A 14,032-nucleotide genomic window follows, 5' to 3' on the forward strand; every position below is an offset into this window, starting at 1 on the left:
TAGCCATGTAATAAGCGGGATAATGTATAGCCTACTCGGTCATTGTCGCAAAATAATTGACCTTCACTGACGTTTAAAACACCTCGGCGCGGCGCCTCGGTATTTTAAACTACGTGTCGGTCAATTATTTTGCGACAATGACCTCGTAGCCATACATTATCCCTTACATAATGACCAGAGCACTCCAGCTACTGCTTAACCCTTTCACTACCGCACTAATGGTTAACCCTTTCACTGCGACAATACAGAAGGTTAACCCTTTTCACTGCGACAATACAGAAGGTTAACCCTTTTCACTGCGACAATACAGAAGGGTAACCCTTTCACTGCGACAATACAGAAGGTTAACCTTCCGTAGTGTGGTAGTGAAAGGGTTAACTTTACAGACGGACACTCAAAAGCAACAGCTCTTCTACTTGAGTAAACTACCCTTTCACTGCCACACTACCAAACGGTTAACCCTTTCAATGTGACAATACAGAAGGTTAACCCTTTCACTACCACACTACAGAAGGTTAACACTTTACTACCACACTACATAAGGTTAACCCTTTCACTACCACACTACAGAAGGTTAACCCTTTCAATGTGACAATACGGAAGGTTAACCCTTTCACTACCACACTACGGAAGGTTAACCCTTTACTACCACACTACATAAGGTTAACCCTTTCACTGCCACACTACAGAAGGTTAACCCTTTCACCGCCACGCTACAGAAGGTTAACCCTTTCACTGCCACACTACAGAAGGTCCCTTTACTAACATTACAGACGGTTGGTTAACCTTCTGTAGTGTGGCAGTGAAAGGGTTAAACCCCACAATAAGTACTATTTTAGCGAATAAAGCGATGCAGTGTCGATTTCAAAGGGCCTGAGCGTTCAGCCGACGTGGCCACAGGCAGGCGAACCCTCTCCCAGCGGGGACCTCGTCACTCTGGTGCACGACTGCAGACCCTCCTCTCCCAGCGGGGACCTCATCACTCTGGTGCACGACTGCAGACCCTCTCCCAGCGGGGACCTCATCACTCTGGTGCACGACTGCAGACCCTCTCCCAGCGGGGACCTCGTCACTCTGGTGCACGACTGTAGACCCTCCTCTCCCAGCGGGAGCCTCATCACTCTGGTGCACGACTGCAGACCCTCTCCCAGCGGGGACCTCATCACTCTGGTGCACGACTGCAGACCCTCTCCCAGCGGGGACCTCATCACTCTGGTGCACGACTGCAGACCCTCCTCTCCCAGCGGGGACCTCGTCACTCTGGTGCACGACTGCAGACCCTCCTCTCCCAGCGGGGACCTCATCACTCTGGTGCACGACTGTAGACCCTCCTCTCCCAGCGGGGACCTCATCACTCTGGTGCACGACTGTAGACCCTCTCCCAGCAGGAGCCTCATCACTCTGGTGCACGACTGCAGACCCTCCTCTCCCAGCGGGGACCTCATCACTCTGGTGCACGACTGCAGACCCTCCTCTCCCAGCAGGAGCCTCATCACTCTGGTGCACGACTGTAGACCCTCTCCCAGCGGGAGCCTCATCACTCTGGTGCACGACTGTAGACCCTCTCCCAGCGGGAGCCTCATCACTCTGGTGCACGACTGCAGACCCTCTCCCAGCGGGAGCCTCATCACTCTGGTGCACGACTGCAGACCCTCTCCCAGCGGGAGCCTCATCACTCTGGTGCACGACTGCAACACACACACACGAACTAAAACGAAAACGCACAAAAAAAAACGCACAAAAATGTACGAACTAAAACGAAAACACTAAAAAATAAACGCTAAAAAACGAACGAACTAAAACGAAAACGAACGCAAAAAAAGAACGAAAAAAAACGAACAAAAAAAACGAAAAAAAAAAAGAAAAAACGAACGCAAAAAAACGAACGAACTAAAACAAAAACGCAAAAAAAAAACAAAAAAATTAACGAACTAAAACAAAAACGAATGCAAAAAATAACACAAAAAACAAACAAAAAAAACGAGAAAAAAAAAAACTAAAACTAAAACGCAAAAAAACGAACGCAAAAAAACGAACGAACTAAAACGAAAACGCAAAAAAAAAACGCACAAAAATGTACGAACTAAAACGAAAACACTAAAAAATAAACTAACTAAAACGAAAACGAACGCAAAAAAGAACGAAAAAAAAAACGAACACAAAAAAAGGACACAGGACACACAGGACAGAGACACACAGGACACACAGGACAGAGACACACAGGACAGAGACACACAGGACAGAGACACACAGGGCAGAGACACACAGGACAGAGACACACAGGACACACAGGACAGAGACACACAGGACAGAGACACACAGGACAGAGACACACAGGACACGCAGGACAGAGACACACAGGACAGAGACACACAGGACACACAGGACAGAGACACACAGGACACACAGGACAGAGACACACAGGACAGAGACACACAGGACAGAGACACACAGGACACACAGGACAGAGACACACAGGACAGAGACACACAGGACAGAGACACAGGACACACAGGACAGAGACACACAGGACAGAGACACACAGGACAGAGACACACAGGACAGAGACACACAGGACAGAGACACACAGGACAGTAACACACACACCACCAGGTCTCCATGGTAACACACACACACAAACTAAAACGAAAACGCACAAAAATGTACGAACTAAAACGAAAACACTAAAAAATAAACGCTAAAAAACGAACGAACTAAAACAAAAACGCAAACGCAAAAAAAAAAAAAAAAGAAATTAACGAACTAAAACGAAAACGACCGCTAAAACGAACACAAAAAACGAATAAAAAAAGAAAAACTAAAACGCAAAAAAACGAACGAACTAAAACGAAAACGCAAAAAAAAAACGCACAAAAATGTACGAACTAAAACGAAAACACTAAGAAATAAACTTACTAAAACGAAAACGAACGCAAAAAAACGAACGATCTAAAACAAAAACGCAAACGCAAAAAAAAACCAAAAAAATTAACGAACTAAAACGAAAACGAACGCAAAAAAAGAACAAAAAAAAAAAACAAAAAAAACGAACACAAAAAAAGGACACACACGACTGCAGACCCTCTCCCAGCGGGGACCTCATCACTCTGGTGCACGACTGTAGACCCTCCTCTCCCAGCGGGGACCTCATCACTCTGGTGCACGACTGTAGACCCTCCTCTCCCAGCGGGGACCTCATCACTCTGGTGCATGACTGCAGACCCTCTCCCAGCGGGAGCCTCGTCACGAAAAAGGACGAAAAAAAAGAACGCAAAAAAATGAACGAACTAAAACGAAAACGCAAAAAAACGAATGCAAAAAAATTTACAAACTAAAACGAAAAAGAACAAAAAATAAAAAAACGCAAAAAAAGAACGAACTAAAACGAAAACTAAAAACAAGAACGCAAAAAAGAACACAAAAACGAACAAAAAAAAGAACGCAAAAAATGAACTAACTAAAACAAAAACGCTAAAAAATAACGCAAAAAAATGAACGAACTAAAACAAAAACGCAAAAAAAGAACGAACTAAAAAAAAAAAAAAAATAAAAATAACGCAAAAAAAATGAACTAACGAAAACGAAAACACAAAAAAACGAAACGAACTAAAACAAAAACGCAAAAAACAAACGCAAAAAAATTTACAAACTAAAATGAAAAAGAACAAAAAATAAAAAAAACGCAAAAAAAGAACGAACTAAAACGAAAACGAACAAAAAAAGAACGCAAAAAAAGAACACAAAAACGAAAAAAAAAAAGAATGCAAAAAAATGAACTAACTAAAACAAAAACGCAAAAAAATAACGCAAAAAAATGAACGAACTAAAACAAAAACGCAAAAAAAATAACGCAAAAAAATGAACGAACTAAAACAAAAACGCAAAAAAAATAACGCAAAAAAATGAACGAACTAAAACAAAAACGCAAAAAAAATAACGCAAAAAAATGAACGAACTAAAACAAAAACGCAAAAAAAAGAACGCAAAAAAATGAACTAACTAAAACAAAAACGCAAAAAAATAACGCAAAAAAAAGAACGAACTAAAACAAACGCAAATAAAAAGAACGAACTAAAAAAAAAACGAACAAAAAAAATAACGCAAAAAAATGAACTAACGAAAACGAAAACGCAAAAAAACGAACGCAGAAAAAAGAACGAACTAATACAAAAACGCAAAAAAACTAACGCAAAAAAATTTACAAACTAAAATGAAAACGCAAAAAAAAGAACGCAAAAAAATAAAGGACCTCATCACTCTGGTGCACGACTGCAGACCCTCCTCTCCCAGCGGGGACCTCATCACTGGTGCACGACTGCAGACCCTCCTCTCCCAGCGGGGACCTCATCACTCTGGTGCACGACTGTAGACCCTCTCCCAGCGGGGACCTCATCACTCTGGTGCACGACTGCAGACCCTCTCCCAGCGGGGACCTCATCACTCTGGTGCACGACTGTAGACCCTCCTCTCCCAGCGGGGACCTCATCACTCTGGTGCACGACTGTAGACCCTCCTCTCCCAGCGGGGACCTCATCACTCTGGTGCACGACTGTAGACCCTCTCCCAGCGGGGACCTCATCACTCTGGTGCACGACTGCAGACCCTCCTCTCCCAGCGGGGACCTCATCACTCTGGTGCACGACTGCAGACCCTCCTCTCCCAGCGGGGACCTCGTCACTCTGGTCCACGACTGTAGACCCTCCTCTCCCAGCGGGGACCTCATCACTCTGGTGCACGACTGTAGACCCTCCTCTCCCAGCGGGGACCTCATCACTCTGGTGCACGACTGTAGACCCTCCTCTCCCAGCGGGGACCTCGTCACTCTGGTGCACGACTGCAGACCCTCCTCTCCCAGTGGGGACCTCATCACTCTGGTGCACGACTGTAGACCCTCCTCTCCCAGCGGGAGCCTCGTCACTCTGGTGCACAACGAACTAAAACGAAAACGCAAAAAAACGAACGAAAAAAAACGAACGCAAAAAAGTGTACGAACTAAATAAAAAAAAAAAAAACGCAAAAAACGAACGAACTAAAACAAAAACGCAAAAAAACGAACGAACTAAAACAAAAACACAAAAAAAAGAACGAACTAAAACGAAAACACAAAAAAAAACGCAAAAAAATTTACGAACTAAAGAAAAACTTAACTAACTTTATTTTTTTCTATGTTTTTGGTAGATTTTTTATTGTTTTTACTACCGGGCAGTCCGGTAGAGAGAGAGAGAGAGAGAGAGAGGAAGAACTGGAGACAGAGCGGGGGGGGGGACATTCGGTAAAGGACGGCGGGTCTGGGAATCGAACCCGGGTCGGCCGCTTCGCAACGCAGAGCGTTACATGGTTCCCCACTTGGGCGGAATGGGCGCCCAGGATAAATGGATTACTGTGTGATTCTGTTTCAATAATATTTAGGCTATGTCTGTCTGTTATAACATGGTGTGTGTCTGTTGTGTTATAACATGGTGTGTGTCTGTTGTGTTATAACATGGTGTGTGTTGTGTTATAACACGGTGTGTCTCTGTGTCTCTCAGGGGAGCTGTTCTGGGATCAGTGGAGGTGTTGTGTTATAACACGGTGTGTCTCTGTGTCTCTCAGGGGAGCTGTTCTGGGATCAGTGGAGGTGTTGTGCTTCAGAGACCGGACCCTGCAGGGAAGTCGCTCCGTCCAACACAGCATCTTCTTTACTGTCAAGCTGCCTTCGCTGGACCTCAATAACCCAGGTGAGGGGGGGGGGGGGGGGGGGGGGTGCGTGTGTGTGTGATTTAGTTAACCAGATTCAAGTGAATTAGATAACCAGATTCAAGTTAATTAGATAACCAGATTCAAGTGAATTAGATAACCAGATTCAAGTGAATTAGATAACCAGATGCAAGTGAATTAGATAACCAGATTCAAGTGAATTAGATAACCAGATTCAAGTTAATTAGATAACCAGATTCAAGTGAATTAGATAACCAGATTCAAGTGAATTAGATAACCAGATTCAAGTGAATTAGATAACCAGATTCAAGTGAATTAGATAACCAGATTCAAGTGAATTAGATAACCAGATTCAAGTGAATTAGATAACCAGATTCAAGTGAATTAGATAACCAGATTCAAGTGAATTAGATAACCATATTCAAGTGAATTAGATAACCAGATTCAAGTGAATTAGATAACCAGATTCAAGTTAATTAGATAACCAGATTCAAGTGAATTAGATAACCAGATTCAAGTTAATTAGATAACAAGATTCAAGTTAATTAGATAACCAGATTCAAGTTAATTAGATAACCATATTCAAGATAACCAGATTCAAGTTAATTAGATAACCAGATTCAAGTTAATTAGATAACCAGATTCAAGTTAATTAGATAACCAGATTCAAGTTAATTAGATAACCAGATTCAAGTTAATTAGATAACCAGATTCAAGTTAATTAGATAACCAGATTCAAGTTAATTAGATATTCAAGATAACCAGATTCAAGTTAATTAGATAACCAGATTCAAGTTAATTAGATAACCAGATTCAAGTTAATTAGATAACCATATTCAAGTTAATTAGATAACCAGATTCAAGATAACCAGATTCAAGTTAATTAGATAACCAGATTCAAGTTAATTAGCCACAAATAAACCTTATGGAAAACAGTATGGTCTGGAATCGAACCCCCAACCCTGGCAGTGTTAGCCCCGTGCTCTACCCAATAAACTACACAAGGAATGGAACCCCCAACCCTGGCAGTCTTAGTGCCATGCTCTACCCACTGAGCTACACAGGGAATGGAACCCGTAACCCTGGCCTTGTCTCCACTAGCATGCAGGGTTTAGCCGTGCTGTGGCCTGTCTGGCACACAGTGAGCGTGAGCGTCTCCATTGTCGTTGGAACCTTTGCCAAACCCGGCTGGACCACCCCGGCAGAGACAGACACCTTTCACAACCTGGCCAGACCTGGCTGGGACTGTTGTATCATCATGGTTTAGCTTGTGTCCCACAGTTGCTGGTGTGTGAATGTTGAAAGGTTGCCTAGCAACCAGAGAGTTTACAAGAAGCGCAATGGAGACGCAAAACCCAACCACACCACACCAAACCTGGCCATGGTTATAGCCCCAACCAGACTGAACACAGCTAATGGAGACAAGACATTAGTGCTCTGCCCCACCTGACACTAACCCCCCCCCCCTCCCCCCCACCGGGGATAATGACATGTTATTGAATTGGTAATTTCTTTTTTTGATCCACTTTTTCTCCCATTTTCTATATTTTCTCCCATCCCAATTTCGTATCATCCAATTCAACCCTCCCCTGTCACGGACGCTGTTTCTTGCCTCCCACAAGCCGGCTGCAATGTGGACTAAGTCATACATAGCACAAGTCCCCTCCGGTACTTGAGGTAACTGCAGTCGCATCTTTTCACCTGCGCAGCTCGATCTCTCAGTGGCGAGGAGTAACGCGTGGGAGGCTCACGCTGCCCCCGACACTTCCTGCCCACTACGCCACGTAGCCGCCCTTGAATTGGTAATTATTATGGTTATGTTTTCCTCTCCAGCGTGTCCTAAGAACGTGGGTTGGGAGAAGAACCCCAAGGGAGCCATGGGACCCAGGATGGTGAACCTCAGTGAATGCATGGACCCCAAGAGGTACGTTAGGACCACTGCGTGTGAAACAGACAGGTGTACAGTACTCGGGGTTCGCACACAAGGTCCTTGAAGTGCTTAAAGTGCTTGATTTTTGACGAAAAAAAAGTCAAGGCCTGGAATTCCTTGAAAACAGCCCATTTCTTTTACAAGGTGCTTAAAAAGTCCTTGAAATTCAAATCAACCATTTGCATTGAAAGTTTTGTTCATCCATGATCAAATTGTTCTTGTTTAAATGCCCTTTTAAAATTAAAAATGGTGCATAGGAAAGTACTTGAAAGTCCTTGAATTTCATTTTGCAATGTAACGGTCGTGCCTCTCTCCTACACCCCCCCTGCCCCCCCCCCGCCCCCTTCCCCGCCCCAGGGTAGTATTTAAGGCCATGGTCACACTGGGGGTTTTGTTTTTGTTGCTGAATGATTACGTTTGCTGTCCAAGTTAAAAAGAAACGCAGTTTTGGCAGGAAAACACATTCCCCTAGCGGGAACACTCAAAATGTGTTTTCGTTTTGGAAATTCGCCGAAACTCGCCAACAATGGTGCCATGTAATCTGCGCGAGCCGGATACGGAGCCGTTCTGCCCAATGCCCATGCACGCACGGACCCGCAAGGTTATTTCCAGTGTTTACAGCAGAGCTGTCCCAAGTAGCTGCGGCTACCAACGTGTTGTCAAGTTATTGTTATAAGGAGCCCAGTCCAAGCTACAACAGTCTGCATTCCCTTAACAATTGTTTGTATTGAGCCGCATTGTATTGTACCCATTCTGCAATCTGTTAAATAAAGTTTACATCCATTCATTCTGCTAGCATTAACGTTACCAAGCTGCTAGCCACAATGCTATACTGTTATAATGGCATATCCCAATCACGTTAGCACATAAGCTAATAAACTTCGCTGCTAGCCACAATGCTATACTGTTATACTGGCATATCCCAATCACGTTAGCACGTAAGCTAACAAAATCGGCGACGATCTTTTTGTGAGACTAAACTCCGCTCTTGGTGGTCAATTGTGTTGATGTTAGTTTTGTTTCATCAACAAATGAGAGGTAGAACACACAGTGAATGTATCCGTTTTGTTTATTGCACTTTTATTGCACTTTCTTTGCTGAAAAATAAATGCTACGTTGGCTAAATGGCTCACGCGAGGCATTTAAAGATGGTGGATTGTTGATTTTTAGCAGGAAGTGTATTGGCACATTCAACTTTTTTCTGATTGGTTGAAAATTGCCTTCATGTTTGAACTACATCGCCACCTACTGCTTTGGCATTGTACTACATGTAGAGCTGCCGCGGTATTGATGTTTTCCTTACCGCACAAATTTGCAAAATATTTCCTACCGCCGCGGTCTACTCTTGATAGCATATAGCCTGCCTCTAGTCTAAATGTCTATCTTTAGAGGATGACTTTGCAGCATGAATATTGTTTGGGATTCGGCATGCACGCATTCGTTATTAAAAGTGAAACACGGATTCGAAGTCTCCCCTCGGTGTCGCGAGCAGGGGTGGTAGCGGCGCGCCCGCCGGTTACCCCCCCGACCCTTTCTTCTTCTTCTTATTATAACGTTACTACTTATGATTACAAAGGCATTCGATTTGTGGCATTAACGTTAGTATAATTACACGTTCGTATTTACCGGACCATAGCAAGGCAAGCGTTACTCAATTAATATCTAAGTTCCTTTTTTTGCTCAGAGCGTGCCGAGTTGTACCCATTCTGCGGTCTGTTAATAAAGTTTTCAATCAGACAAGTGTATAGAACGAAGGGCTTTTATTATAACATTTCGTTGCAGTAAAATCATTATGCCTCGTTCCCTGAGGAGCGACGGCGTCGGTAATCCACTCCGGTCTCCGGTGGGAGCTAACGTACTATTAGCCGTGTTGTGACTGTGAGCTCTGATCAATGGCTCATGGCTGAGATTCAGGAAGTAAAAGCACTGCAAGATGCTCCAGCATGTGACGCGTATCTCTTCTGACCAATCAGTGGTCTGCAGTGTTTCATGTGACTTTTCTGGTACCCAATAGGGTCGCTTGGAATCTCGACAGAGAAGTAGGGTATATCTGCAGAGCCGCAAGCCCAAAGAGAGCGTAATAATAATAATAATATAATAAAAAACAGCGGTGATGCCGGTATTCAGCCCAACGCTGCGGTGGGCATGATGTAACAGCGATACCGCGGTAATACCGATACCGCGGCAGCTCTAACTACATGTATACATCACTGTGCTCAGGAGGCAAAAACGATGTCTAACTTGCCTGCCGTTACGTAGCGTTCTGAAAAGCGAAACTGAAACTGAAAACTGAAACGAAAACCGGGCCTAGTGTAACCGCAGCCTAAATAACCACAGCCGTGCTCTATCCCAGTGGTTCCCAAAGTCGGGGTTCGCGACCCAAAGGTGGGCCGCGAGCAGCCACGGGAGGGCCGCGAGATGATTAAGCCACTGAACTTAGAAGCAGGCCAGGACAGTGTTTCTAGTTGTATTCTAAAATCCTATTCTATTGTATTCTAAAATGTGACTATATGGTTTTATATTAACTTAATAAATAAACAAAAACTAAAAATCTACTTATTTCAACGAACATTTCAAACTAAATAACAGATTATGCACATAAAACGCTGAAAACAACCGAAGCAACAATAGTATTTTAATGAGGCTATTATTATTATCATTATTATTTTGCAACAAGTTAGCCCTCTCATAAATAGCACATATAAATGAATAACTACCTTGAACTAACTTAATAGGATTGAAGTGATATTTGGCTTAAAAAATCGGTCGCCTGGCAAAAAAATAAATAAAAAAAGCCTGACGATGTGCATTGGGCCGCGGCTCTCTGACGCCTTATTTTCTGGGCCCCGGCCTGAAAAGTTTGGGAACCCCTGCTCTATCCTACATCCCCCCCCCCAGGCTACTATTTAAATAACCACAGACGTCCCTCTCCCCCCCCCCCCCCCAGGCTAGCAGAGTCGTCTGTGGACCTGAACCTGAAGCTGATGAGGTGGAGGCTGGTTCCCTCTCTGGACCTGGACAAGGTGGTCAGCACCAAGTGTCTGCTGCTGGGAGCTGGAACTCTGGGCTGCAACGTGGCCAGGACTCTCATGGTACAGTAACTACTATGTACTGTTTGATTGATTGATTGATTAAACATTTTATTTAACAGATTGCAGAATGTGTACAATAATACAGTACGGCTCAATACACACAATTGTTAAGGGGATGCAGACCAGAGAAAGACTTTGGTTTTGTTTACACATCAGGGTCCCCCATTTTCAATTCATCATAACATTTATTACATACGTGACATACAGATAGACAGTACTGTTACATCCAGACATTTATGACATACCAGATCTACAAATATACAGTACTGTTTAAGAGTACAACGTCTGCGGCGGCTACGTGGCGTAGTGGGCAAGGCGCTCGCCACGAATGACGGAGACGCTGTGCTTGCCTGTTCGAGCCCAGCGCTCCACATTGTTTTCAGTTTAGCTGGTCGTTCATACTAATACACATTGGCCGTATTAGGGGGTGGGAAACTGATGGGTGGGGATCGGGTGTTGTGGACAGCGACTCCTACAGGTCGGTTGGTGCGCCTGCGCAGTAGAATCATGAAGTGTCGGGGGCAGCGTGAGCCTCCCACGCGTTACTCCTCGCCACTGAGAGATCGAGCTGCGCAGGTGAAAAGATGCGACTGCTGTTACCTCAAGTACCGGAGGGGACTCGTGCTATGTATGACTTAGTCCACATTGCAGCCGGCTTGTGGGAGGCAAGAAACAGCGTTCGTGACTAGGGATGGGTATCGTTAGGATTTTATCGATACTACTACTCTTATCGATACTGCTTAACGGTTCGGTACTTTATCGATACTCTTATCGGTTCTTTTTGGTTCTTTTTTTGCAAGAAAAAAAGACAATTAATTAAGAACAGAATCAACATTGCTTTATTATTTATAAATACAACTTTATAAATAAGTATTATAAATAAATATAATTTCTTCAGCAACAGCAGCAGCAATGTTCTTTTATATAACTTTATAAATAAATATAATAAATTAATATAATTTCTTCAGCAACAGCAGCAACAATGTTTTAAATGTGTCTGACTCTGAATTATAGACTTTTTATAATAAACAACAAATGCAAAAGGCTAACAGAACTGTGACACTGGTTCACCCTATCCTCTGTCATCCTTCCTCTAGCTGCTAGGGAGAAAGGACTTTGGGTGGTGGAGGGAGGGAGGATGTGTGGTGGCCCTGGGCTCACTGGCCTGGGACATAGTGGCTGACGCCTCAGCTTGACGATCTATAAAAAGTTTAGATTGTAGTATTTGTAGCTAAACAATTGTTTTGTTTATTAGCCTATTTGTAATAATTCGTTATTAGCCTAGGCAACTCCGTATCTTGGCTTACGGTTACGGCTGCAGTGGATGCAGATGGAACACTGCGCGCAAGGCAGTCGAATACGCGCATTTCTGCACACTAATATCATGTTTTGCCAACAGATGTTTTGATAAATTTATTTGCTCGTATTGCCACCCTTACTGGCAAATGTTTTGTTGCACTTGTGGCAACGTGCATTGTCGGCATTGACCCTTGTAAAGTATATCCATACTTTAGAACGCTTCGCTCTATCCGCCATGATCACGACTCAGTGGATGCAGAGCTGCTGTCTGTGTGCAGAGCGCTATAGCACGGGGCGTCGGGGCACTTTCATTAAGGAGTACCCGTATGTAGTACCCGGATGTCTATGTGTAGCACTAGCGAGCGACTCGCGAGGAGTGTGTGTAATAATTGACTCGCTGGCTGCGGCTCGCTTCTCGTGCAGAGACAGAGAGGATCGTTCGCAACTTTTAAATAATAATAATAATAATAATAATAATTTCTCTAGAGTATCGATAGCAGTACCGAGGACGTCAGAGCTTATAAATACTCCGGTATTTTCTAATATAGTACCGGTTCCCGTTTAAAACCGGGGTCCGGGGGGCATCCCTATTCGTGACAGGGGAGGGTTGATTTGGATGATACGAAATTGGGATGGGAGAAAATATAGAAAATGGGAGAAAAAGTGGATAAAAAAAAAAAGAGTACAACGCCTGTCATATAGACCCCTGGCGTTGGAAACTCTGATTAATAGACAGAGTTTCTAAGAAGAGAGTATATACATTATATACATAGCCAGAACTCTCATGGTAACTACTATGTAGCCAGAACTCTCATGGTATCAATGTGACGTAAAGTCTTTGTCCTCTTGTTTCAATGAGACATAAAGACTTTGTCCTCTTGTTTCAATGAGACATAAAGACTTTGTCCTCTTGTTTCAATGAGACATAAAGACTTTGTCCTCTTGTTTCAATGAGACATAAAGACTTTGTCCTCTTGTTTCAATGAGACGTAAAGACTTTGTCCTCTTGTTTCAATGTGACGTAAAGACTTTGTCCTCTTGTTTCTGCATCCCTTAACTAACTTCTCTCTCTCTTTCTCTCTCTCTCTCTCTCTCTCTCTCTCTCTCTCTCTCTCTGCCTGTGTGATTGATTTATCATGTTATTCATGTTCCTTACTGCAGAGCACAGTCAGTGACCCAGGCGATACATTTATCATTGTTGTGAAAACACTCCCAACTTTTATTTCAGCACATAAACCTTGACTGTATTCTCACCTTCCTCCAAGTGTTTAGACGGAAAATAACGCTTTATAGAACTTTCAGTCTCAGAAGTCGTGTAAAAACTGATTTGTAGCTCTCCCTGTAATGTAGTAGTAAGTCTTTAAATAAAAGTTGCAATCCAATAGTAATACTAATAATAATAAACGTTATGTGTACCTTTCCACAAATATAAAGCGCCCTTACAAATCGAATATATTATTATTATTATTATTAGGGATGTCCGATATTGACTTTTTTACCGATATCCGATATACCGATATTGTCATTTCCGATACCGATATCAACCGATAATGATATATGCAGGGTCCCCCCCCCCCCCCCCCCTCCAAAAAAACTGAATAATTTCAGTATATAGTATATAGTATATAAAGTTTTAATTTGAATTTTTGAAAACCGATACAGATAATTTCCGATATTACATTTGAATGCCAATATCGGACATCCCTAATTATTATTAGTATTAATAAAAGTGCCCCCGTCCTCTCTTCTTCAGGGCTGGGGTGTGAGGCACATCACGTTCGTGGACAACGCTAAGATCTCCTACTCCAACCCGGTGAGGCAGCCGCTCTACGAGTTCGAGGACTGTCTGGGAGGAGGCAAGCCCAAGGCCATGGCTGCTGCCGCCCGCCTCACCAAGATCTTCCCTGGAGTGGTGAGTACCGCCGCCGTTCATGTTGTCAAGCTGTTTGTCACTTTAGTTTCAGTCTTAGTCGTGTCATGTGTCAAATGCTTAGTCACCTTTAGTGTACTGTGT

The 14,032-nt window shown here is 43.4% G+C and overlaps 1 protein-coding gene across 1 annotated transcript in view; it reads left to right on the forward strand.

Annotated features, from left to right (window-relative positions):
* The window catches only part of atg7 (ATG7 autophagy related 7 homolog), a 203,268-nt gene that overhangs the window by 25,135 nt on the left and 164,101 nt on the right, over window positions 1–14,032 (forward strand). Inside the window, exons 9-12 of the mRNA XM_084317014.1 lie at window positions 5,593–5,717; window positions 7,531–7,621; window positions 10,575–10,719; window positions 13,772–13,930. Of these exons, the coding sequence (XP_084173140.1) occupies window positions 5,593–5,717; window positions 7,531–7,621; window positions 10,575–10,719; window positions 13,772–13,930 (520 nt within the window). The remainder of the gene's footprint in view (window positions 1–5,592; window positions 5,718–7,530; window positions 7,622–10,574; window positions 10,720–13,771; window positions 13,931–14,032) is intronic.

The sequence above is a fragment of the Notolepis coatsorum genome (genome assembly GCF_963971535.1).
Source record: "Notolepis coatsorum genome assembly, chromosome: 6".
NCBI lineage: Eukaryota > Metazoa > Chordata > Actinopteri > Aulopiformes > Paralepididae > Notolepis > Notolepis coatsorum.